The following is a 27624-nucleotide window of genomic DNA, read 5'->3' as shown; positions in this document are numbered from 1 at the left end:
ATGGCGGCGGCGGCCCCGCAGCGAGACCCGGGCGATTGGCAGGACTTCTCGGGCTTCCAGCCCTCGGCGGGCGGCGGCCACGAAGCTGCCCGCGACAAGGGCGGCTGGGGCGGCGGGGATTTGGGGGCGAAGTTGTCCCTCTGCTTCGAGCCCCCGCCGGCCCGGGCTGGCGGCGGCGGCGGCGGCGAGAGCCGCGTTCCGCTGCGGCCCCTCACGGAGCAGAGCGCCCTGCAGGACGACGAGTGAGTGCGGGCCCGGGGGCAGGCGGGCAGCGGGAGCGGCGGTGGCCGGGCCGCCCGAGGGGGAGGCCTGGCCCGGCCTGAGGGGCCGGGGCCGGGGCGCGGCGCAGGGTGCGGGGCCGGGGCAGCGCGGGCTCTGTGGCTCGCCAGCCCTGCCCTGCGAGAGCGCTGCCCCTGGGCCCTCGGGCCTGGCCCGTCGGCTCGCTGAGTCCCGGCGGGGCTTGCGGGCTGCCGGAGTTGAAGCTTTTCCGCGCCCGCGGGCCTGGAGCCGCAGCCGCCGGGCCCGGAGCCGGAGCCGGAGCCGGAGCCGGGCGCGCATGTTCAGGCTGCGCGGCGCAGGGGCGGCCGGGCCGCCGGCGCTGCTTTGCCATCGAGCCTTCTGGTTTTATTCCCCTGACCCCAGCGAGGTGTGTGAGCGTCCCAGTGCCGCTGACCTCCGGGGGCAGAAGAAGTAGCTGTTCTGAGGTGACTGAGGGTAGCGTTTGTTTGGCTTCTTGCGAAGTGCCCGCTGTTCCAGCGTTTGAAATTAAACGTGGCAAGTACGGAAAGCAGACGGAGAACAAAATCTCAGCTGCAACTGTGATAATTGGTTTTTTTTTCCCCTGAGCAATCAGAGCCTTTCTGATCTATGCTGCTTTCCTGTTTTCAAGATTATTTCACAAGTATCTACACTTGTTATTTTACAGTAAATTTCAGTCAGCTTATGTTCATTAAAAAAACTGCAGTTTTTCTTCTATTTTGAGGTAACTAAATTGTATGTCTTATTTTAAGAGAAGGAAAAAAAAAACCTGTTAGGAAAAGACTAGGCATGCATGGTACAAACAGTGGGCTAAGTTCAAAGAGCCATGAATCAGAGACGCGTTGTGCAGCCATGAGGCTCTGACTGCCCTTCTGTGTCTGGCTCAGCCATTCCTCTGACCTCCGCCGAGCCTAGCTAGGCAACCAGTCCAAATGTGCACCCACAGCGTAGCGCTCAGAGGCAGGGTTTGTTAGCTGGCTTGAGGCAGCAACTTGCCAACAGGGCTCCTGTGTTTCAAAATCTGAACTGGTGCACCAGAACAGGGCTGCATATGCAAGCCTCTGGTACAGCCAGAGAGGTTGTACACTGTAGACACAGTTAAGATCAGCTGTAGACAAGGGTGGTGGGCTGAGCTCAGCAAGAGTACTTCTGGATAAAACAAAATTCGTGCAGAATTTTAGTATAATTTCTGTATGTTCGTTATTCTGTGATAAATGGAAAGAAAGACAAAAAAGATTTGGCTCATAATTTGCTACTCAGCCTCTGCTAATTCCTGATTTTAATGTGCAAAAGGCAAGGAAAACAGGAACAACGCTAAGAATGGAATTTATAGCTGAGCTCAAATTTCATTAAAGGATTCATCCACCCCCAAAAAAGATTTTGAGTATGGTTATATAATTAGTAATGAAGCTGTCTCTTCATCGCATTCTTTTATTTCACCGCTGTGCATACACTGTTGGTTTAAAAAGGGAAATAAATTACGTTTATCAAAAAACATTTTCTCTTAGCTTCAAAACGTTATAAAAATGTTGTCAGTAACTTGTAGATGAATATTTAGGGAGGAAAAAATAGTTGTTGGTAGAAATATACTATCATTACAAATATGTTTACTGCTGATCAGTTGCTGCTTGTTTTAAGGTCTGTATTTTTGTTCCTTTATTCCTCTCCCCAGGATTTGGAATGCTTTGACTGATAATTATGGTAACGTAATGCCAGTTGACTGGAAATCTTCCCACACCAGAGCTTTGCACTTGCCAACACTGAATCTCTCAGAAAAAGGGGTAAGTTATGATCAGCAGAAGTACCCTCTTTGGATCTTTTATACTCAGCAGGGAAATAAAACAATTTGCATTTGTATAAAAGAGTGTTGCTGTTAAATAGCTTAAGACATTTTTAGTGCTTGTCATTATACATAAGAGGTTTTTAAAAATAAAAAAATCAAACCACCATTGATGTATGTTTGCATCTCCTTGGGTTGGAATAATTCGGGGTTAGTTTTAGATGGATGTTCATTAGAGCTACGGCATGATAGAAAAAAATTGCAAAATGAGAAAGTGTTTCACATAAAATCTTTCTACTGTCTGTTTCGTGTTGAAACATGAAACCTTTCTGGGTAAAGGAGGAAAAGAGGCAGGTGTACTCTGGTTTAGTAAATCAACTGTGGACTTCTTTTTTAAGTTCATCTCATTCTGCAATCAGGTGGAGACTAAAATGGCTTTTTTTTACAGGAAAGGTGACCCAGGACACACTGAAGTGCAAGAGTTTGTTTTGTTTTGTTCTTCTTATTTAACAAGTAGAATAGTTGTCTGGGGAGGGAGCAGGGAATGAAGAGCTTCAGAGAGGTTTATAGAAAGGGTTGTCCTCTGATCTTCTTAAAAGTGGATTAAAATGCTTCAGGAAGAAAAGCTAGGAAGAATTCCTATCTCCCAGGTCTTCTGAGGAAACGAGTGGTTTATCTTTTAAACATAGTGAAGTTGAGTTGTGTTGTAAAAATACCTCTGTGTGTAACCTGAGAATAGGGTGATGCTTTGACTTCTGCCATCCGTTACATAATCCACAGCTGCTTTTTACTCTGATGGGAACAAAGGTTGCTCCGCTGGAGAGGACGCTTTGGGGTTCAGCAGGGGAAGATGGCAATTCGGAACTCAATTCAGTTTGAGTCTGATGATTATCTCTTGAATTTGACTTGTGTTTATTCTCATTTTTGTTAGAGTGTTTGTTCAGATTTTCTAAGTGGTTTTAGAGTAATTAAATCCTTACATTTAAAGTAAAAAGACTTATAGCCCCCCATGCTGTGACCTTGTTGCGTGACTGAAAAATGGACTGGAAGACTGATTAATTTCTTGATAAGGAACTAAGTACAGTATAAAAAAAAGTTTTATATAGGTTTTGTAAGTTCTTTGCAGGAAGTTATGAAGGAGCTACGTTAAAAAAAATGTAAAGTGGTATTGCTGAATTAGAAAGAATCTTAGGTATGCTGCCAGTAGAGGGAAAATCAGTTTATGGATTAAACATATCTCAAGTTTTTTCAGCTTTCACTCCACCTGGCATGCCTTTTGATGTGTAAAGCCCATCTGTTTGGGAGCGTTTGACATACTTTTTTTCTACTTCTCTGTGTTTGAGCAGTATTTCTGGATATGTGACAGCACATATGGACCAGCTAGTAGCTTGTTTTAACTTTCTTACAATGAATACTGACAGCTAAGCAACACTTCCTTGATGCATTTGAAACTAATAATATGCTGTTGTGCTTGTGCTTAAAGTATTTCTCTTCCTGTTTTAGTAGGGAAAAAAAATGTAAGGTGAACGAGGCCGATTCATCTTTGTTGCTTCACATCACAGATCTGTGAACACTTTTACATGTCTCTGATGGTGAAAGAAGTAGTTGGGTGGAAGTGTTGTACAGTGGTACAAGGAACAGGATTGCGCAATTGCTTGTTTATTGTATTTTTGTTAGATTACTTTTAAACAAGTCATTCCCTGGTAGGAGTGTGAGGACAGAAACAGGCATGGAGTGTGGCTGGGTGGAAGGCCAGGCGGTCCTTTTGGCATCAGCTGTAGCTTGGGCTGTTCTTAGGTGGCTTATTAGCCTAAACTATCAGAGTATAATCTGATAATCTCTCAAAACGCTCTTTCTGGAGATATCAGGAGGGGAAACTGACCTCCTTCTAGATAAACTGTTACCCTTGCTTAGCATCCCATAGTTTTGTCATAATCCTATGTACATGGAAAAACATTTGAGGACTGCAGATGTTAAAGAATGTCAAAACTGGGATATATCTGTGCAGTAGGTGAACAGATATTCTTAGTGGAGCCCTGTCACTGCATGGTTATTGGAATTCATATTCTGGAAAAAAGTGGGCATTTGACTTCATTCTGATGGCTGAAGAAATACAAATTGTGTGATTTCCCCTATCAACTAGCTATCTGGGGATATCATTAGCATCTTCAAAAGTAATCTGAGAACTATTAAGGTTTCTGAAGAAACTGGGAAAATTAGAGGAATTACAACAAAAATTGAAAACTGATACAGTGAGGCCAAGGACTTTATACAGCTAGTCATAATGCTTGTAAATTAGCCCAAAGATCAGTTAAATTGATGAGCTCAAAATGTCAAAGGTTAGGGATTGCAGCTTTTGGGGGCTGAGGGGCTTTTCTCAGTTGGTTTGGCTGGAATCTAGTAACAGACAAAGTGCAGAAAAAGCAAACAACTTCGTAAATAAACTAGAATATATCACTGTGTGAGAGTAAAATATACCTGACTCATTAAGGAGGGGACTTAAATCTTTTCTTTCGCTATACGTACATCTTTGGTTTTGAAGAGTGATTGTAATTTGATGGTATATGTGTGGGAACAGCATACTTCTGTTTCTTTTTGAAAAGGCCCTGAGCTATTCAACGATATATTTTTAAAATACTCTGGGATGATAACTGTTCTGTTTCTTATGACAACTTTTTTGCGTTTTTTATTATGTGAAAAAGTAGAACTATAAAAGCACGTAAAATAACAGGTTTGTGTAATGTTAGAGATTGTAGATAGGTTTTCACCCCACACTGACAAACGCCTATATTCGTTTAAGATTTAAAGATCTACATTGGATGACTGCCTTCCGTGCAGATATCTACACATCATTGTGCATGTGGTCTTTCTGTGCTGAGGGTATTTAAAGACTTTAAAGACTGACAGCTCTTTTAACTTTCTCCAGTCGTAGTTTTGATTTCAGTTGTCAAGGTACTTCAGTTTCCAGGTGTTTGACAGCAAGAATCATTGGTTCCATTGTTATGGGCAAGGAATGTGTTTCATTCTTAAAATTCAATATTAGTTCCTCTATTGTTTTTTAAATATGTACGTGTATTTTTTGTGTCTCTATTTATATAAATACACATTTTCCTGCTTTCTAGGTAAATGATAACTTGAATCTTGACCTATCAGATGATGAAGAGCTGAGAGAACAGTTGGATATGCATTCTATCATTGTTTCCTGCATCAATGATGAACCACTCTTCACAGCAGAGCAGGTAAAAGTGTTCAGCAAAGACAGTGTTGTTGGTGTAGTATTTTCTTTTAGTCTGTAGTTACTTTTTGTTCTTCTTCCTTGCTGTTCACCATAGGGTGTAATAATGTGTGAGATATTACTATGTTATTCAGATTTGAAGAGTATTCTAATGGTTCAGGTGAGGTTGACAGTCCAGGGTCTTTGAAATCTTTATAAATTTCTTACCATGAATTAGTCAGAAATACGACTAAATTAAATATAGGTGTTAAGAAGCAAAAATATTTTCAGAATGTTTGTGGTATTGTAGAGTTTGTAGTTTTCCAACATGACTCTATGGCCGTTCGTATCTTCATGTGGCTTTGTGGTTAGTGAGAATTCTTTTAAGTTTTTGCCTAATGTGAGAGCAGATCAATGGTTCTGCTACTAAGCTTTCAAATTACTTAGTGTCTAAAGACTGCTGTTCCAAATCTATGGATTTACTGAAGTTATCTTGAAAATCGCTCTTCTGAGAAAGGTTAATAATTGTCCATTAAGATCCTGCTTAATAAGCAAACACAAGAATATATTTTTTTGTTGTTTAAATGGTTACCTGTGAACTCTGAACATAGTTATTAAGAGCACAAAAGACAGGATTGCTTGAACTGCCTCAGCTCTTTTTTACTGTGAGGTGGATCTCAGCACTGTACAGCCTTTAAACCTGTAAAAGTTGATGTGTATTTATTCAGCTGTTCAGTTAATAATTTAGCCTGTAGAAGTATGGTCATTTCTATACTGAAAAGTAAGCGCTCTCTGCACAGGATTTCTGTTCTCATACTTTCTGTCTGGCTCAGGTCTTACACCCAGGGATGCAAATCAGCTTCAGGTTATGATGGATCAGTTCGTAAAACTTCTCATAAGCACAGCAGATTTTCAGGTTATTCAGAGCTGAATTTTTTTTTTTTTTTTTTTTTTCTTAGAGAAGTGTAGTGAAATGGGTGTGGGGAGGTAATTGATTTTTGTTCTTGTTTTTGTTTTCCTTCAACTGAATACTCAGGAAAGATATTCCAGCTTGCTCTTTAGTTCAGTTTTCTTAAGCAGAACCATGTGTACTTTCATATAGAAATAACTGTGTAGTTTCAACACACTGCTTGTTACGAGATCACCAATTTACCTTGAAAAGGTAGGCTTATTCTCGGAGCGCAAGGATGGGGAGGAAAGGTCAATATGATTTTGTTGATTCTCTTCTGTCTAGTCTTGGTATTAATTTCATCCAGCAGCATCTTCACTAATTGAAAGTAAAAAACCCCTTAAGTTCTTAACAGCTTTGCTTCAAATTGCAGGCTGTTTCTCTTTGTGCAGGAGGGTTTTCATAAGGATTTTCATTTTTTGAAGGTGATTGAAGAAATAGAGGAAATGATGCAGGAATCGCCTGATCCAGAAGATGATGAAACACCCACCCAATCAGATCGGCTCTCCATACTTTCCCAGGAAATTCAGACACTCAAGAGATCCAGTACGAACAACAGCTATGAAGAGAGTAAGCGATATTTATTTAGTATTTTGCTCTTATGCTTATTGAAAATAGTTTAAAGGGTAAGTTTGCCATGCTTTTGATTTATAGTAAGTCCTTCTCATGAAATATCTGCATTCAAAAATATTTTCAAAATGCCCTGAAAGAATAAAGTAGATTTAGAACATAAATAGAAGACTTATCTTTGTCAGCTTTCATAACTTACAATGAAAATAAGACTTTATAGAATTTCAACTTCAAGCAAATATGCTGAAGCTTGATTCACTGGAATGAGGTCCCTTCATAGGTGAAGTGGTAAGTCGATCACTTTTATTAAACTTTATTAACTTCTGTATTTTAAAGTGAGACACTTTCTTGAGGCCAATACACTGTGTTTAAGAAGATCAGCTAAAGCTCTTGAAAGCTATGCAGTAAATAAAGAAAATGGTATTTCTTTGGTACTGTTTCAGTCACTGCAACATATCTTGATATACAGTAACGCAAAAATAAGGCAACTGTGGCTTTTTTTTTTCCCATAAGGATTGTGCATATTTTTATCTCTTCCTCTTCCATTCCTCTTCAAAAAGCTTAAAAGTTAAAAAAAACCTCCTTTGTATCTTCTTCTACTCAAATGAAATCTGTTCTTCCCTACACAAAAGGAAAGGAGAAATTACATGTATAGTTTAATTGTAATAGGTTGAATTGTATGTAAAAGAAACCTGTGATTAACCAGTTTCATGATGGAAATTTGTTTCATCTGCATATTTGTCAAAATCAATTCTAGAAGGTGATAGAACACAAAGGATATTTGCTAGATGATCCTTCTGCTTTGGTCCCTCTTACAGAGTTTGGTGCTTTCTTTCCTGTAGTCTGGGTCAGCAATATAAATTCTGTAGAAGATTCAGAAAACTGGCTGACCTTTTGTGACATTTTGTGACCTTTTTACAGGCTGGACTGATGGGCCGTGGCCAACTGTATGAGGTTCAACAAGGCCAAGTGCCGGGTCCTGCACTTGGGTCACAACAACCCCATGCAACGCTACAGGCTTGGGGAGGAGTGGCTGGAAAGCTGCCTGGCCAAAAAGGATCTGGGGGTGTTGGTAGACAGCCGGCTGAACATGAGCCAGCAGTGTGCCCAGGTGGCCAAGAAGGCCAACAGCATCCTGGCTTGTATCAGGAATGCTGTGGCCAGCAGGAGCAGGGAGGTGATTGTCCCCCTGTACTCGGCGCTGGTGAGGCTGCACCTGGAATCCTGTGTCCAGTTTTGGGCCCCTCACTACAAGAAAGACATTGAGGTGCTGGAGCGTGTTCAGAGACAGGCAACAAGGCTGGTGAAGGGTCTGGAGAAGAAGTCTTATGAGGAGCGGCTGAGGGAACTGGGGTTGTTTAGCCTGGAGAAGAGGAGGCTGAGGGGAGACCTTATCGCTCTCTACAACTACCTGAAAGGAGGTTGTAGTGAGGTGGGTGTTGGTCTCTTCTCCCAAGTAGTTAGCGATAGGACAAGAGGAAATGGGCTCAAGCTGCGCCAGGGGAGGTTTAGACTGGAAATTAGGAAAAATTTCTTTACGGAAAGGGTTGTCAAGCATTGGAACAGGCTGCCCAGAGAGGTGGTGGAGTCACCATCCCTGGAAGTGTTCAAAAAACAGGTAGATGTGGCACTTCGGGATATGGTTTAGTCTAGTCTACCCTTGATTGGTTTAGGTGGGCTTGGTAGTGTAGGTTAATGGTTGGACTGGATGATCTTAAAGGTCTTTTCCAACCTAGATGATTCTATGATTCTATGACATGACTTCCAGTTTCTGCTACAGTTCACATTTATTGAGAAGATCCCATTTTCATGATTGGACTCCTAGCTGTCTCAACACATACATTTCAGGAATGTGAAAGTAAAGTATATCCTGCTCAGCAGGGCTTCCTGCTTTCCTGACAGTTCCATATGTCCTTAGGTTTGGAGCTAATCAAGCTTGCTTGGTATTTCATATCGTATTTCTTTTGCTTTGCCTCAGGAGTTGATCTTATCCGTTGCATCTTTATGGTTTAAAGGTCAGCCTTGACCAAACAGTGCCTTGACTGACTTTGGTAGATAATTTAACTTTGCTGCATCAGTCTCTCAGAATCTGCTTTCATGTATTTGAAGTCACTATTTTATGAAAAGCTCTTGCTACCTTTTTAGTGTGTGAAGCTGCTTAAGAATTAGTCTGTATCTCTGTGAAATTGTTGCTGGGTTTTCCTAGAAACTGTCTGGCTTTTATAAGACAAGTCAGAGGTGTTAATGTTTAGGATTGAGAGCAGGAAATCGAAGCTTGTATTTACTTTTTTCTTGGATAGGAAATGACATGCATTAAGACAGTCCAAAAATAAAACCAGTTACAGCTCTGCTTACACAGGTGAGTCCTTTAGCCTACATACGTAAGATTTAATCCAAGTAGTCTTCTGCATTTGAATTATTCTGTCTTCACTCACCTGCATCAGCTGAGTAGTTCCTATGTAGCCTTTTTGTAGGCTTTGATAATGACAACTGGTCTATCATAAACAAGTCAGGATTGCGGTTGGGTAATCTGTACCTATGTTTTTGAACGATTGTTACTTAGGCTGTGAAGCTGGTTCTTAAGTGTTGGGACTCAATGGTGCTCTCTCTAGTCTTCTTTCACAAAAACAAAACAGTGGTGCAACCTATGCTTTTTAGACTGTCCTTTGTACTGAATGCATATGGAACTTCTGTTAATTTTCACCACAGAGTATAATCAGTTCCACAGACTGTAAGGCCTATTCTGCTACTTGCACCCACAGAGCGTCAGATAATCTTGTCACTGAATTTACCTTTCTTCCCCCTGTTTATGTTTGAGTTGATGTTGCTATTGCTGACAACCAGAGCTGACTTTCCAAAAAGTCTGATGCAGCTTTGACCAATTCAGCCTCATGCTTTCTCAAAGCTATTAATGCTTATTTTTGATTGAAATGAGCCTGTTGGCTAATTTTGATCTAGGTCTTTGTTTCAGGCAATACAAGGCCATGCTTTTGACTACAATCCCCAGACAAAGAAAATTTGGAGGATTTTGTTGTTTTTTCTACTAAGTGCATCTAAAAATACTATCATAAAAGCTTGGTGCAAGCTTTTATTAATATGCATGCATACCTTAGCAATATCCCCAAGAAGATTCCCTCGCTCAATAGAGTGTAGTTTCTGTATTACTGTAAGTGGAAAACCCAAGGATTCCAGAAATGCCAAAGTGTTGATTGTTGTGTCAGAAAATATGGAAACCTTTTACTTTGAACGGTGAGTGTAGGTGGAAAGTAATAGTTAACAGAGGTGTCAGTATTAGAAATCTAGTGCTTACTTCAGCTTCCTTAACTACAGCGTGCTCTTCATATTTGCAGATTATCTCAGGTTTCTCAGAAATAAGAAGAAAGTTTAACCATCTTCTTGTTGCTAATCTAGTTGCCTCTGTGATGTGTTTATTCCTTTAGGAATATTGTTTTGTTCTATGTAGTTTTAGAATTGAATTTTTTGTTCTGAAAAATTTGAGTACTTTTTTCTTATAATTCCCACAAGTATTCTCATGCTTAAAATCTTGACGGATTACTTTTTATATAACAATTTATAGGAGTAAAAAGATTGTCTGTTGCTGAATTAAATGAACTGCTGGAAGAAATTGAGACTGCTATTAAGGATTATTCTGAGGAACTGGTACAACAGTTGGCTCTACGAGATGAGTTGGAGTTTGAGAAGGAAGTGAAAAACAGCTTCATTTCTGTCCTCATCGAAGTACAAAACAAACAGAGAGAACACAAAGAAACAGCAAAGAAGAAAAAGAAGCTGAAAAATGGTAGTCCTCAGAATGGCAAACAAGAAAGCGGTCATATGCCTGGAACAGTAAGAAAAATTTTGTAACTATTTATACATTCAAAATATTTTGTTTTTTCCCTATGGGAATTAGTAGTCCTAGGCCATATCAAGATACCTGCTGTACCTGCTTCCATGCCCTCATTCGTAGACAAGGCTTAGGCACTTCCTGCTGAGATTAGTTTTTTCACAAGGTTATATAACATTTTACTCTTGTCATACTCAAAAGAGATTTTTTTTTATTGTTTGCAAATTAGCCTCAAATCAGCATACCTTTCTTGCAAAAAATACTGTCTTTGGATGTACTGCTGTGTGTTCTATTGTCTATTGGCAAACTCATTTATCTGTTTGGTTTCACTGTGTGAATTTTAGTATGCGTGTACCACTGTTAGTCTTGCAGGAAATTCAGTATTATTGTTGGTGTAGTTGTACAGATATTTAGTGATCATGTTGGGTTTTAGGTAGGAAAAAAGTAACAGTCTTACCCTGGTTCTCTTGAAACCTGTCACAGAGTTACTACATCCAACAAGAGACAGGGGTAAGGCCAAAATGTAGTGCAGGTCTACAGGAAGGAGATAATTTGATTTATTCTTTACAGAACATAGCAACAAAAGGAAAAATGTCTTTCAGAGTTTGAATAATAGGAGGCAGAGAATGAAAGAAAGTAGGTTATTATCTTGTCAATGCAATTTTTTTCTTATCTGTCTAGTATAACTCTAAATTACTTAAGTAGGATATTAATGTTAGAATTTCTTAGTGTCTCTTATAGGATGCAGAATATGTGGTTATTGTGTTGTAGATCTTGGCTAAATCCCAGAAAGAATGCTTCAGTTTGACATCAGAAAGTTTTTGAGTTTGTTTTTCAAACATAAGGAATAAACATTTGTCATGAAACATTAATTCTTCAGAATCTGTTTCTAAGCTTACAAGAATAAGATACCTGTGATGTAATCCAAACGGAGTTCTGATCTTGTCAATCTAATGAAAAGTGTTTGTGTACGTAGCTGAGTTTTAATGGAACTCAAAGAAAGTGTATGTCTGGAAAATAATGCAAAATTACCATCCCTTTGCAAGAGCACAGTGAAAAGTTCAAATGTACTCCTTTTTGATTGTCCGTCATGGAAAAACAAAAAATGGTATTCTAACTAGAAAGAAAAATAATTTTTTGGTTTTGAAACTTAGGTCAAGTGATTCATAAGCTATTCTGGTTGGTTTCGAGTTTGGAGACTTGAGTGATGCTTTTAAGTACAACTGTGCATGGTCCGAACATAAGACATTCTCATATTTGGTCGCTTCAAGGTATAGATGTGTCAGATTACTTTCTGAGAGCGATTGAACAAACCAGCTCCCAAGTAAGACTGTAGGCTGCATATGTGTGTTTCCTTTGAAAAAGCTTTCACTATCACCAAGTACAGATTTGAGAGCCTTCTCCCAGAAAGAGGTGCAAGCTTCCTTCCTTCAACGCTCCTTTTTTTTTTTTTAAGGAAGTGCTGAGAATGCGCATACAGATAGTATGTTCAAGTAACTTTGTGAAGAGTGACTTTCTGTTAATGTATAAATTAATAAATTTATTAACTATAATGAAGTCTTATTTAAATACAAAGCTTGGAAGTAGGGTTAAATTTTCATACTCTTAAGAAAATCAATTCTCCTGTAGATACTATAATTTAATTTTAATAAATAGAGGTTTTAATTCTTTGTCCTTGTACAGTCTTTGGGTAAATCACTTTCTTAGACCTCTAAAACTTTTACCTCTCTCACAACAGCAAACTGGGGAGTAATTAAAAATAGTCAGGGCTTGAAGATACTGTTCCTTTAAGCAGGATATCTTACGAGTTAAGATGGCTTTGGCAATATCTATGTGTATTTACTGACCTCATTGTGCTTTAGAAAGCAAATAAATACTGTATTCCAGCACATTGTATTCCCCCCCCATAAATAAATACATCCAGATAAGCACGCTGAGTTGTGCGCATCATACTGCCCTGTGTCAGCAGCTCGACAGTTTATTCTTTTTATGTTCTTGTCAGTTGCTGATTTTTGTATCTCATGCTAACATCAAAACTGTTCTGATTTTTTTTTTTTTTCCACTTGTCTTCGCCAGCAAGCAAAAAGGATTACAGAGTTCAAGAACAAACTGTGGTTGGATTATATATTAATTTTTCTTTACTTGGATTCCATGATTCCATGTAATGGAGCTTGAAATTAATATGGGTGTGTTATTAACTAATTGTGCATATTTTATCATATTACAAAAAATGTGGAATACTAATTGTTGCTTCAGTTGTGGAAAAGGAAGCATGAAAGCATAAAATGTTTTACAGAGGTAGAGCTGAAAATTACTACCTCTGAACAGTGTTTCTAGAAAGTGCTTAAAATCTGAAAAATTGGCATCAGCAGTGTCTCTAGAAGTATATTGCTAACCAGGAATTTTAAAGGAGCTTGTACTGTGAATTAAACTTTCAAAAATACTATTTTTTTGCATTTCAGAATGAAGCAGCCTTAAAAGGCAAGTCTTGATTATTGGGTCTCCAGTGTGAAGATTTTGTTTTATTAAATTTTGATGTAGATATACTGCTTAATTGCCGTTACGAGGTTTGCTTTATAATTATAAAAATTAATAAGGTGAATGAAAAAATAGAAATGTGCTGAAATACATCTTAGAGCTTGTCTTTGTCATTCATCTTTTATAGTCTTGATAAATGCTGATTAATAGTCTTCTGAACTTTTCTCTGTCCCCTTTTTTCTTTCTGCTATGTTTTCACTACTTTTAGCGCTTCAGCATGGAAGGGATCTCAAATGTCATACAGAATGGCTTCCGCCACACGTTTGGAAACTCGGGTGGAGAGAAACAGGTGCTGGGCTATCTTTGTTTTCCTCATTCTTTGCCTGCACTTTCGGTAGGAGCTGAGATCATGAAAATTGACATTAGTTGAAGATAAATGCTGAAACAGGAAAAAATAGGACAAAAATGTTGGAATCTGTACTTTTTCCCTGCCTCAGGACTCTGATCAGCCTACAGTCTCTCTCTCCTCAACAGCTCAAGACTCTATATCCTGATAGCAGGACTCGATATCCTGATGCGCTGAAATAATAACCCTTATTTCTTACCCCGGACTACAAGTCTGTTTTGGCAAAATGCATGCTTCAAATACATTGCATGTCTGTAAAAATCTAATATCTAATCGAAGAATAAGTGTCAGGTTAGCCATAACATTTCAGCCTTCAGCATTAAGGACTTGGGTAATATCTCCAACTGAAAAAAGGTTTTGTTTTCTTTTTTCCTCAGATGTTTAGAGCTGATATATCTAAAACCAGAGTAGCATCTGGAAAATGCATGGACTGTATTGTATGGTTTTTTGCCTTTGAAAACTGCATGATGTTAAAAGCGGCCAAATGTGTGCAATGCAGATTACTGATATAAAATACATAAGCCATAGGCAAGTTTGTGTCTTTTCATTGACTGTTTAAATGTTGAAATATATAGCACAGAGACCCAGCTTCAGTGAGTATCACTGTAGATGTTACATACACCTAAGAAGCAACATTCTTATGCTTTATTTCAAAGTAATACTTAATTGCTTGTTTCAGAACTGTAGTATGTATTTTATTAAATGCATTCTGTATTTTAGTAAAGCGTCAATGCTTATGCTGTTGTTTAGGCTTTTGGCACACATTGCAAAATATTGGGATTTCACATTATTTAACACATACCCACTCATTACAGTTTATGCAGCTGTGTCAGAGGAGTGTGTTAGATTTTTTTGCTTTTCTTCCTTTCTTCCGTGCCCCCCTGCCATGAGAAGTCCATTAAGTCAATAAACTGCCTGGTAGTTTAGAAGTCATGGCTGATTAGGCTTTTGTGTGGAAGATGAGTGGAGTATCCTGCAGAGTAGTTCAGGAGGTAAAACAACTTCTCTCAAGTCATTCCTGGATCATGAGGTTAGAAATCACGGACTTACCCTCTTTCTCAAGCAAGGTGTATATATACGAGAGTTCATGAATACATAGATCCAGCTGTTTGTCCCTAGCTTTGGGGATCTTGAACACATGGATAGAGCTTACCTAACAGAGTTTTTATCACTCTACATTATCTCAATACTGGTAAAGCAATAGCTGTTATTTTAAATATAATGTATTTTCATGAAGTGAGCATATTTAGCTGTGCCAGCCCCTCTTATTTCCGGCTAAAAGACTTCTTTTGTATGCATGTCTCTATTCAAATACACCTTTTCTTCTTTGACTGCCTCCTAACTTTCTAGACATAAGTAGCATAATAATGTATTAACAATAACACTGATTGGATAACTCTTCCAGTCGTTTTTTGTGTTAGTTTACTAATGTTATTCTTCATGTCGATCATACTTTGCCCCTGATTTATCTTATACTATATACTTGTTAGCAGGGTTATGGGTTTTTATTTCCCTTCCTGTATCCTAAAGCCAATCATGGAAATAACAAGAACTTAAAATGAAAAATAGGGGAGAAAGGTAGGAAAGATACCAGCTCTTTTCTGATTTAGTCCTGGAAATCCATTTTTCTATGGCATTTGGCTTTTGTTTGGGGTTGGTTGGTTTGTTTTTTGTCACATTACCAAACGCTGGCCCTACTTTTAAAATATTGGTGTCATCTTCTTATTGCAGCAAGTTGCAAAGTAAAAAAAGTATCAGATGTTCAGTTGCGTAGTGCTGCTCTCAGACTATTCAAGTGTTTTTTCAGGGTGTATTTTCATTCTAAACTCGTGTTCAGGTGTTTTCTGCTAGCAGGGAAGTGTTAGTTACCAATCTGGAATTGTGCTCAAAAAAAAAAAAAAATATGCAAGGACAGACAATTTTTTGTGTACCTTAAAAGGTAGAAGTTCATACACATAGAGTCACAGCATAAGGTTTATGACAAGTTTGTACAGTTATTTCAGAGCTCTTCAGTCTTTAATTTTAAAGGTATTTACCGCCTTTACTATTTTCTGGGTAGTATTACTCTGGTAGTGGGTACTTTCCTTTTTAAAATTTTAGTCCTTTTGTGTGTGTGTGTGTTTGAGACTTAAGTGAAAATGGCTTGGAATTTTTTGGTGTTTAAAGAGAAACTTCCAGTAGTGGGAACTACCTGTTCCCATCTGATCATGCAGTTGGAAGAAAACACCACCAACTGCATAAAAGCCATTGAAATGCTGGTAGCTCTTTCTGTGATCATATTTCCAGAAGAAAATTCAAGATAGTCATCTTCATTTTGATTTTTAGGCGTATTGAATGCTTTTTACGGGTGATTACAAATGCAGTGGGAATTGCTGCTTATCATATTGTCAAATCTGCTTCAAAAATTTAGAGGTCACAGTAGACTTAACACTTGGGCATGTCAGTAAGCTACACTCTAGTAATTTTTTCTTCCTTTTCATAATATGTTATCCTTCACACAGCAATTCAGGGCATGAGTTTTTATGGTGCTATTATAGAGACTTACTGTTGCAGCAGCAAAGTATTGATGAGAAAAACAAGATGATTTCTAGAAACTAAGAAAGACACTACTTTTTTTTAATTATTACTATTAGGAAAATTGGAAGGTGGAGTTTACAGGAGAAGGAAAACAGGGAATATTGGTATTTGGTCCAGTGAAACGTGTCCTCGTAATTTGTTGTCTAGGTAAAGGGTAGAATGCCACTTAGTTCTGAAGGCTGGAAAGGACAGCCTGGGGTCTGATTTCTGAGGTAGTAGATCTACTTTCATCTCTGACATTTACAGATTTAACAGCCTTATATCTAGCTATTGATTCTGGTAATTTTACAAAGAGTACAAATCTCTAATGATACCTGTTGGTTACATCTGCTGGAAAAGAAATGAAAATTGACTGTTTCCTAAGAAGCAGTGCATGCTTCCCTCTGCTGTGCTAAGTGGATTTGAGAAAACACAGAAGGAATAGTTTGGGAGAAAAGTGCCCTGTGTTTGCATAAGGTCTTGGTGAGGGCGTGTACTTACTGGAAAGAAAGAATTACTTTCTGGTTTTTTTTTTTGATACAACTGGTAACACATGGTATTTATATTTTCTTTTTTTAAGAGCAAGTGTGAAAATTGTACATCTGCATTTATAGTGGTGTTTGAGGGGAGGTGGAGGGAAGGTTGTTCTTCCAGCTTTTATTTCATTGTAGGAAGTACTTTAAATACATGAAGGACTTCTGGTTGACCTTTGGAGGGAGGAGATGAAAGATTTTACTACTGGTGGCTCTGAGGAAGAAATCTAATGGACAAACTTTTTACTATAAACAGCTCCAATCCTTTAAATACTTCTTTTTAGCTGCATGACTTTCACAGTGATGTTCACATCATTTGTGGAAAAAAAAAAATTGGCTTTTGTGATAACAGCTTTGGGATAGGAGTGGTAGAATCTTAATCTTTTGTGAAATATGATCTTTTGAAAAGCTTTTATTTGTGGCTAGCAATTTGAATTGCAACAATTTTTTGTAAAACAAAATGTAAGCAACGTAAATTGCATGAAAGGACTGTCAAGTAACTCTGTTTTTCATTTGATAGTACTTAACAACCGTCATTCCTTATGAGAAGAAAAATGGACCCCCATCTGTTGAAGATCTTCAGACATTAACCAAAAGTGAGCATGTGAAGTTCCTTTCCTCTTTGTATTTCCAACTGTGATTGCTCAAAACCAATGAATCATACAGTTATCTCTTCCCCCTTACCCTGTGGCACGTATGTAAAGTTGCATGATTTTTAACCATGCATTTTGGCCAGTTTTTACTTGTTTTTGGAGCCTTCACGGTACATTTGTTTTCTAGCAGTTTTCTGAAACCCTGAAGGCTAGAATTATTTCAACAGGTGGGCCTTGTGGAAATACCACATCACTGAAGTTGGCAATACTGTCTTACAGTACCTGATATGCCCCTGTTTAAACTTGCTGTGCTTCATTGAGGTTATTGTAATGACTTTCAAAAATTGGAATGGCTGTCAGGACGCTTACAAGTAGTTGTCTAGTGATTGCACTTGATTGCCTTTAAATAGCCTGCTTCTCTCTGGGGTTTTTTGGTTTTTGTTGTTGTTAATAAATTCTAGTCATTAGGGAGTATAAACCAAAGAGTTTTGACAGTGCTTTGAATTCCCCTTTCTTCACATCTTTTTAGGCTAGATCCTCAGAATTATTTATAAGTTCTAAGTCCTCTGAGTTTTTATTCTAATTTGCATGAAAAATAAGGTTATATTTAAAAAAAAATAATTAAGGTGGTTAAATACAGCAGAGCATCTCTGGGAGTCAGTGGTGTCTCCTTCATTTGAGGTTTATAGGAACAGTTTAAATGTATGTGGTAGAGTGTGTCAATGTATTTGATCGGATTTCAGTGCAGGGCTTTGGATCTAACTACGTCTTCAGGTACTTCCCAGCAGCACAGGTCTGTGATTCCACAGGTGGCTGAGGGCTGGTAAAAGGCTCATAGGTTGTTTCCTGGAGAGAGAAAATAAGTATTGTGCAAATTCTGGAGTAAGTTAAATGTTTAAACAAGAATTAAATTTCTTCTATTTTTCTGCAGTAGACACCCTTAGCTGGTAATTCATACTTATTTTGTGACATATATTTTTCATTTTATATTTACTCCTGCAGAGAAATTTTATCGTCTTGCCATATTTAAATTTCACTTGACAATATTCTCAGAAACTCAGTGTTAAGCAGAGAGAGGTTAAAGCCTCCTGAAAACATTTTGTGGCGTTTGACGGTTTAGTAACAAAATGTCTTGTACAAATGCACTGTATGTGCCTTCTGTGGGCTGGTTGGAACTTGATCCTGTGACTCGGTTGCAGATTTCTGACTCGCTCTCTGTGCTGTTGTTAAGGCAGACAGTAAAGCAGGTGTTTGGAGTTGTTTGGTTGTTTTTTCTTTCAAAGCTATGTATTATTCTGCAGTTATAAACACTAATATCTTTCTTCAACATAAAAATTGAAATAAAACACTTGTTATGTTTCAAGTTCGGAGTCTCATACGAGGAATTTGGGGCTTATGAAATACTGCTATTCAGTATAATTCTGTACTTTTGATTCTTTCAGTCATGCCCAGAGCACTTCATAAAGGATCGTCATTGTTTTGGTTTATGGAGTAAGAAACAAGCTTAAGTGTGTCAAGTTGAGATAGTCCAAATGTTTTTTCTTCTCCAGAAATATGCAAGGATGGACAATTTTGACTTGATATAAGTCACAAAAATGGAATTTTGGTATTATTCTAAGTTAATGCCAAATTCCTCCAGAAAAGTGTCATTATTCCATGATTCGGGATGAATATCAAGGTAGTAAGTAATGGAGCATACTTTTTTTACCTAAGATTTCCAAGCCTCTAGCACTTGTTAGCGTATTTTAGTTTTGGATGTGGTAACCTTCTTTTGGAGAGATTTTTTTTTTATAGGGAAGTGGTACTTTTTTTGTTGTTATGACTGGTGACATTTTACTGTAATAATTAACCACGTAAAAAGGGTCTCTTGCATCCATCTACTGCAGAGTTCAATGAGAATTACACAAGTGAAAGGTGGAGATATGATGTGTCTCATTTTATCTTCTCATATTCCAGTTAAGATTTTTCTTACTGATCTGATAGTAATATCCCTATGAGTAGTTGAAACAGCTTCATGGTATTTCTTTTGAGAGTGTAGTCTTTATGACTAAACATCTGAATTTTTTTTTCCATACTTCAGTCCTGCATGCCATGAAAGAGGACAGCGAGAAAGTGCCAAGCTTGTTAACAGACTATATTTTAAAGGGTGAGTACATCTTAGCAGGGTTTTTTTTATTCTAAATTAACTTAATGTACGTACAAGGTGTGTTTGAAAAGAGTAGTCCTACAGCATTCATGAATTATGTTGCCCTTCTATCAAACACAGCTCTCATTTATATTCTCTTCTATTTTTTCCAAGGTTTCTGAGCATATAATTCATAAATAAAATGTGTTTATTTTGTTTGTGATAGTATAATATAGCAAAGTATGTGGTGTGTATTCAAATAGCTGAAGGAATGTCAGCAGGAGCAGAGCAGTCTGGCTTACAAAGTTAAATGGGTGTAGTTAAAAACTTGTGTTGTACAGGTTTTTCAGAATCAGAATTCAAACTGCCTATGGTAGTCATGGATTTGCTAGATAAAGTGCTTATAGCTTCATTTTAAGTGTTACCTTTTACACTTACTTGTTATACCTTCTTCACGTTTTATTTAAAAGGTTTGTGTACTAATCATTTATTTTCCAGTCTTATACATTGATTATATTAGTAGAATGTCAGGCATTGAAAATCACTGCTTGCTTTAGCTTTAAGGAGTTGTTCCAGGTAGTTTCCAGGTTATTAAATTACTTTTAAACATTTTTCTTCTGACTTAATTTTTGCCTAGATCTTACTAATGCTTATGTTCTTATTTAATTCTTGACATACAAATGGTACCATCTTCTTTAGTGTTTAAAGTTTAGCATATGCATCAAAATCCCAAGATCTGAAGAAACAGATGTACAAAAGGATGATGGATGCCTTTTTATTTGCCACCCAAATGTATGTTATGTCTGCTTCATGTTCATATGCTGCGAAGTTTTTTCTCTTCTTTTGGTATCATGCTTTCCAAGTCTCGCTGTTTTTTTTCAAATACAATCATTTGACTTAACTTGCTCCATGTGATTTTTAAAGGTTTTTGTATTTCTTACACAGACTTCTAATCACACTCATCTCGCAGAGATTTGAAAGTACATTCAGGTTAAAGTAGTGGATGAAATTTAGTGTGCTGTTGCTTCAGAAAATCTGAAAGGAGAGTCACGCAGTATTCTAGCTCTGACAGACTTCCTGTTGGAAGGGGCTGATTTCTAAGTTTCATGTAGTGTTGCAGAACTACCACATACGATAAGAATGCGGAGATCCTTTCAGTTGATTCCTTTGATTGCTCCATTGTTTACTTACCCTTTCTGAAGATCCTTCTTATATTAGACAGATGTATTTGCTTATGCTGAGAGCCATTTAGGCTCAAGATCAAGGGTTTTTTCATGGTGATGGCACTTAACTTTAGTTTTGTGAATCAGAATCTTTGACCGAAGAGGATGAACTGTTGTCAATAATTAAAGCTATTTGCTTTTCATAATACATCTGGTAGAAATTGATTGGAATGAATAGTGCTTTTTACAGCGTCTGCTGTTATTTTTAGATGTAGCTATCCAGAAAAGCTTTCAGATTACTAGGATACTGAGAAGAAATTGGCTGCCTAGGGAAACGGAGCAATCTTCTGCACAGAAAGCTTATAAAAGTAGATCAGCTGAACATAAAACAGGATGATCTAGGAAGCTTGATACTGAGGTTCCCTCCTACCTCTGTCTCTGCAGGCTCGTGAGTTTAAAATCATCAGGGATGTTCTACTAGCTAGATGCAACAATTACAAAAACGTCATGCTCACATTAAATACGTTGGATCAAACAGGTCTTTATATACAAGCACTCTTGTCTCTAAATTGTAAAACACAAATGATTGGAGTACGAAAAGTAATCACTCACTTGCATCACTCATACTGAAAGGAAAAGGTGATTTCCCCTCCACTGCCATGTTTTCATTACTGAACAGAACTAAGCCTTTCTCGCTCTTCTGTGGGTCTGTTTGCATGATGGCAAGTAGTCATACAAGCTAGTGAGCACAGAATTTTACTCTTCCTTTCAATGTAGCCTTAACTAAGATTCATATTTCTATGTTAAGATTATGTTAAAAATTTATAGCTCAGCTGACGGTGTTACGTTGTAGTGTAGATTTATCCTGTGGAACAGGCAAAGTCTTCCAGTTGTTTCTGAAGTTGTAATCTGTTTCTCTTCTTCTTCTGCCACTAAAACTTCTGGCCTGAAGCCTCAGTGAGGCTCCATACATAGCACAAAATATTCCCAGCTACCTGTCTATTGTCTGAAAATTATTTTTAAAGCTTGTTAAAGGGAGATTAGATGATTTTAAACAATTGCTTGAAGCAACTTTCAGCTCAGCTTTTGTACCTGAAGTTCCAAGCTACTCTCTGAATTTCAAAATATAAGGAGTGACCTACTTTTTAAAGAATCTGCTCTCTTCACTAGAAAGTTTAAAAATGTCTTGGCAAGGTGAAAATGATTATGAGGATTTAGGGGTTTAAATTTGTTTTCCAAAAGAAACAGAAGAATAACAAGTTCTGGACCCAGTAATAATAGTCCATATGGTATAGTGATAACTATTAATTTTACATTTGTTTACTCTGTGATCCAGCTGTTGTCTTAGACTGAATGGATTCCATTTCTTTTTATTAAGCTTTAATCAAGAAGTGACATTTTGAAATGTGTGTATTATATCACCAAAGATACTTAGTTCTGTTAAAATCTGTTAACTTCTTGTTCCTTTGAGGATCACTTTTTCCAATCTTACAACAAAAAAGCAGGCAGTAAATTATATGTGACAATAGGATATGTGTAGCTTTATGGGAAATCCAGTTAGTGTGGCATTTGTCAGCATAGGTAAAACCTTTTTAGCTCTGTATTCTATTTTATACAGCAAAGAAAAAAAAAAATCTTACAAGTAAGTTCTTAACAATTTTTTTAAAGCAGCACTGTCTTTTTGTTCTGTGGTATTTAAAAAATTAGAACATGCTAGTCTTATGTGGGTGTTATGGCTGTCCACAGAATTAGTAATAAACTTGCCCAGATATTGTTGATTACTGTTGAAAAGTTACTTAGCTTGTTTAGAATCAAGAGGTGAAGAAAAAATACCAGGAAAAAAGTGATTCTAACAATTGCCATAGTATTGTTGGCGTAATGTAATGGGACAAATAAAAAAAAGAATGCTGTGAACCTGGAAAGTTTAATGGAGCCATAAGATTGAGCAGTAAGTGTTGATTTAACAAGAAATCTTGCCAATTTCACTGATGTTCAGATAAAACTAAAACAGTGAAATAAGTTTATATTTTCTTTGAATTTCATGGTGTTCTGTAGAAGTGTCACTATCTTGAATACCTTGAACTAAATGCCAAAATAATGCTGAAATTTGTGAAAGACTAAATTTGGATCATGTAGGAAGACACACACAGACCCCATCCATGTGTGTTGTCTAATACTTGATATCTTAATTTAATAATGATTGAGTAAATTTGTTTTGGCAAGGCAGTTTGGCCAAGAGCTAGAGCATGGACTAGAACTTGAAGGAGAGTTCTGCAACCAGATCTGATATTGACCTTCTGTGTTACCGTAGATCATTCTTGCACTTTTTTTCATAACCAGCTAATGCTTCTGAAACTCTGGAAGTAGAAATGCTCAGAACATTGGATGTGCAAATGTGGTATAATAAAGAAGTTTAAAAGTCCAATGCAACTCAGTGCATTTCACTTTAGGAAATAAGAAAACTCCGTGTGCATTTCTGAATAGGGTTATTAGTTTCAAAATTATTTCTGGTGTTCGCTTCTTTAAAGCATCCTCTTTTCCCAATTTCTTCTGCTCCCTTGTGTCCCCCAAAATGTCGTAATTTTGTCCTCATGCTTAAGTCCCTCTTTCCAGTGATCAGTTAGCTCTCCCCTGGATCTATTCCATAGGGAGTACCTCCTCAAAGGTAAGTATCCCAAAGCCAGACTATATACATATTCCATATAGAGTCTTGTACAATGCAGTAACTTACCTTCTCTTGTTCACATTACTCTTGACGCAACCTAAATTATTCTCAAGGGGATCTTTTTCCTTTTGTGGGATTTTGTTTCTTTTTACTTTACAGTGAACATTTTCATCCTGAAGTTAGTAATAATGAAAGGGACTTAGTGATTTGCTTTGCAAGTATATTGTAGTTCTTCTCCCACCAGTGTATGATTCATATTCTGTTTTTTAGATTTAGAATGAAAATAGATGGTAATGTGAAATTGATAAGCATTTACAATTGTGCTTACATTTTTCTGAATATATTTTTAATATATTGTTGTTATATTTTATCACTAGGGATCATGGGTGTCAGTCTCTTTTCCCAAGTAACAAGTGATAGGACAAGAGGAAAAGGCCACAAAAAACCACAGGGGAGGTTTAGATCGGATATTAGGAAACACTTCTTCATGGAAAGGGTTGTCAAGCACTGGAACAGGCTGCCCAGGGAAGTGGTGGAATCGCCATCCCTGGAGGGATTTAAAAGACGTGTAGATGTGGCGCTTGGGGACATGGTTTAGTGGTGGACTTGGCAGTGCTAGGTTAATGGTTGGGCTTGATGATCTTAAGGGTCTTTTCCAACCTAAATGATTCTATGAAGTAGAAACTGAAATTTGGAGGAGGGTGGGGGAATGCATTTGCTGACAGGGAAAGAAATATCAAACGAACATTCTGAAATTCTTAGTCTTAGAAAACACATTTTTGGACTGAAGCTGGCAGCTTAGTAAGCTTGCTGTATTTAAATGCTGTTTGTGCTTATCTTTCTACTGATCTTTTTTGATGGTTTAACAAATATAATGTGCTTTGAAAACATTGTGTTTGTTTCTGTTGAAAGACCTATGCAAGCAACCAAGCAGCAAAGTTTCTTGTGTACAAGTTAAGCTGTAAAGTAAGAAGCACAGTTGGAGATATTTTTGTCATATCTTGTAGTTGCATTGTTTTTATGCATTGTTGCATTGTCTTGTTGCAACAAGAATAGGTACCATATCCTTAGATGAAAGCATGTTTGTATTGAGTATACCCTTTGAATTTTTTTTTTTACAGAAGCTTTCAGTCTTTCTTCTTGCATGTGTAATGTAATGACTTTCTGCATTATGTTTTATTTGCCAAGTACAATAATGCAACAAGTGATAGCATCTGTAATCCTTGAAGTATGCAAGTTTAGGCTGTTTTCTGAAGAAAATGCCTCTCTGGAAGTCATGTTGACTTTCTCTTCAGCCTCACAAATAATTGCCAATTCCAACCACACAAGGTAGAAAGAAGTGTTATGGGAATAACTGCACTTCACAAATACTGTAGGGAACTGTGTCTAGGTAGGAGAAGGACTGAAATCACTGTTTCTTTTGAGCTAAAGGCTACTGGCTTTGAAAAGCCACCATCCAATTGGCCAGATAGCTTTTATATATTCACATAGAAGTGAATGCACTTAGAGTAGCTCCCATCAGTTTGGGGGCATGAGGACAAGAGAAACAATATGGGGAGGACCTGCTGGGATGGAGTTCATAGCAAACAAAGTAGAAGCTGAGGAAGGGGAGTTACCTAGTTTTATTGTTACAGGGGTAAGGAGGAATATCTGAGGAAATCTGCTGGAAGCAAGGGTTCCTTAGTTTAGCTACTTACAGAACAGATCAATGAGATATATGAAATGTTAGCCAGTAGATATACACAGAATCAAAGTATTAGGGATAAGTTGTCTGGTATTGCATCTGGACACATTATTTCAAGATTATTAGTTTTTATTTTCAGTTTTTACAAAATTTGAAGGTTTAACTTCATGTACTGGGATAATTTTTGAATATAACGTACTACCAATAATTATACACAAACTGAATAAATCATTCTCTCTACCCCTGCAAGGTTAACTGTTTTTTCTCCTTAATTTGAGAACATGTGTAAATGTAAATAACTGTGACATTCTCAAAACATAACTGTTATATATAAGTATCTATGTATTTATAGCTGAAATAAATGCATTTGAAATCAGATGTATACTTACAGTAAACTGTTCTGAGATGTGCTTACTGCTGAGCTTTGTGTTCTTTTCCAATTGTCCTTAAACAGAAATTGTGACATAAAAGTACAGTGCTAACATATGCTATACATTACTACTGAGTAAAATGCATGAAATATGTCTAGTATTGTTTTCTCTCAGGCGTTTTTCTGAATGTAGATGTTAGGAAAGCAGAATCATGTTCCATCTTTCAGCTTGCTTTGCAATTTCATATCTGATCTTTGAAGCTTCTAGTAAAGGCTTAAAAAAACCACAGTTTTTTTGTTTTAATAAAGCAAGAATTTACCCCTTGTTCTACTTTTAAATTATGCAAATTCAGATAACAAAAACATTTATTTTCATGCCTTCGAAATTTTTGTTTAATTGTTACACCTGACTTCTTTATTTGCTTTTGTGTTGTGCTAGCATTGGTTTGAAACCTGGATTGCTCTGAGGTTTGTGTCTTACATGTGAAACAGGAATGAGAAACACATGAAGGACATGTCTTATCTTCCCACTGTGTGATTCACGTATGCGCACCAGAATTAGAAAGTAGTTAGAATCTCAAACTGTCAGTGCATATTTTTAAAATATAACTGCATGCGTCACCTTTTATTTAATATTCTGTTTTCTAATAGAACACCTCAAAAAGCACTCTTTAAGACATGACCTTTAGTTAACTCATTTCTGGGTAATATTAGTTAAAGCTAGTGGGTTGTGTCACTTAATTATCTTTTGAGAAGAGGATGATATCTTAATTGCCAGTTTCAATTAATTTCTAGATTTTACCATGTTACTGATAGGGTAGAATTCAACATTTAAGTATTTTTAGTGTTCGAAATACATTGTACACAGACTAACTTCACTGATGTTTATCAAGACATATTTGTGGTTCTCTTGCAGTACTATGTCCTACATGAAGAGGGCTGCCTTTCAAAATTCGCCATGCTCCTTGCTGTGATGAGAAGCTTTCTGTGGATGTAACTCATAGTATTTTTTTCATTTGGCACTATACCTAAACCAGTATGCATTTACCTCCTCTGTGTGTGCGTCGACTTTCTGATCCTACAGTAAGTCTTCTGGGCATGACAACTCATCCGTTTTAATTTAATAGTGCAATGAACTGGAGCAGGGAACAAACATTGTACAGTTTTACTCACATTGTTCTGGCTTTTTAAAGTCTATTTTTACATTGTATAGCATGTAGTAAATCCTCCTGCACATTTTGTTGTTGGAAGGAAAAGTAAACTTTGAATAGTGTAAATAAAATAAGCCTAGTTTTAAGGAATCTGTATTTAAAAGCATCCTTAGTTCCTACAGCAAAGATGCAGAAAGGATCGCAGTCAGGCTCGGACTAAAAGCTTCAAGTGAGTTCTCCAGGAAGCACTCCAGAACAATGTTGGTGGAAGCCAGCATTCGACACTTCTTTTAAAACTGTATCTTTGAATTATACAATGGTATTGTTCATACAGTTCATATAGAACAAATCCAGATTCTTTGATGGTTTGGCATAAGTAATTGGTGTGTTACCTATCCTTGTTATCTAACACAAACATCCAAGTAATGTCATATTTCATACTTGTTTATTTTAATTATTAACATTCATGTGGCTTAGATATTCTCTCATATTGCTGCTATAATTTTACTGTTTTTAGTAAGTGTTTGATCTTAATGAAAATGCTTCAATATATAAACATTTTAAAAGGCTATATCTTTTTGAAGTACATGTACAGTTTGAAAAACTTGCACCTGGGTTCCAAGTTAGTATTATATTGAGACATTGGTTGTCATGTATCTCTAAATTTTACTACAAATCTCTCTTGTAAATTGTATGCACTGTCTCCTCTGTGACGATGTATCTGCATTCAAACAGATGAGAATGTATTTTACAAATCCTGTAAAAGAAACCTACCCCATAATCTCAACATTAAATACTTGTCACAAATAATTTTGCCAGTCTTAAAGATTAGATTGAAATATAAGGAGTACTAATAAAAATAAAGGAACTGTGTTCTAGGTTGAATTCCTACTGATTCTACACCCAGATTTATATACCATGTATGTGAAGGCACTGGAAGATAAGGTTCTAAAGAGATAAACGTGTCTTTTCTTCAAACAATTTTTGTCCATTTAAAGTCTTCAGTCTTTTTGTTAGTTTCTTTAATACTCAATTTTATCATCACTACCAAATACTCATTTTGATCAGTAAAACATACTCAGTTTGAAAATAGTTCTCATAATGCTTTCTCTATTTTCTAAAGGCCTCAATATATTTTTGTCTTTTGTGCCTTTTTCGGTTGGTAAAGTTTTCAGCTTAAAATTCTTTCTTCTTCTTTCTCCCCCACTTGACCACCAATGGATACTTGTCAGTCTGCTCAGGAATAAATAGATCCTCTGCATAAGTCTGTCATATGTGAAGAAGG

At 37.2% G+C, this 27624-nt stretch overlaps 1 protein-coding gene across 1 annotated transcript; it reads left to right on the top strand.

Annotated features, from left to right (window-relative positions):
- FEZ2 (fasciculation and elongation protein zeta 2) lies at positions 1–27624 on the top strand. Its single transcript, XM_075707449.1, has 8 exons — positions 1–242; positions 1931–2039; positions 5161–5277; positions 6627–6771; positions 10349–10617; positions 17109–17184; positions 19262–19327; positions 26105–27624. The coding sequence occupies exons 1-8, from the start codon at positions 1–3 to the stop codon at positions 26119–26121; spliced, it is 1041 nt and encodes a 346-aa protein (XP_075563564.1). The 3' UTR covers positions 26122–27624.

This window comes from Pelecanus crispus, chromosome 3 (assembly GCF_030463565.1).
Source record: "Pelecanus crispus isolate bPelCri1 chromosome 3, bPelCri1.pri, whole genome shotgun sequence".
NCBI lineage: Eukaryota > Metazoa > Chordata > Aves > Pelecaniformes > Pelecanidae > Pelecanus > Pelecanus crispus.
This window is presented reverse-complemented; position numbering and strand designations above follow the sequence as displayed.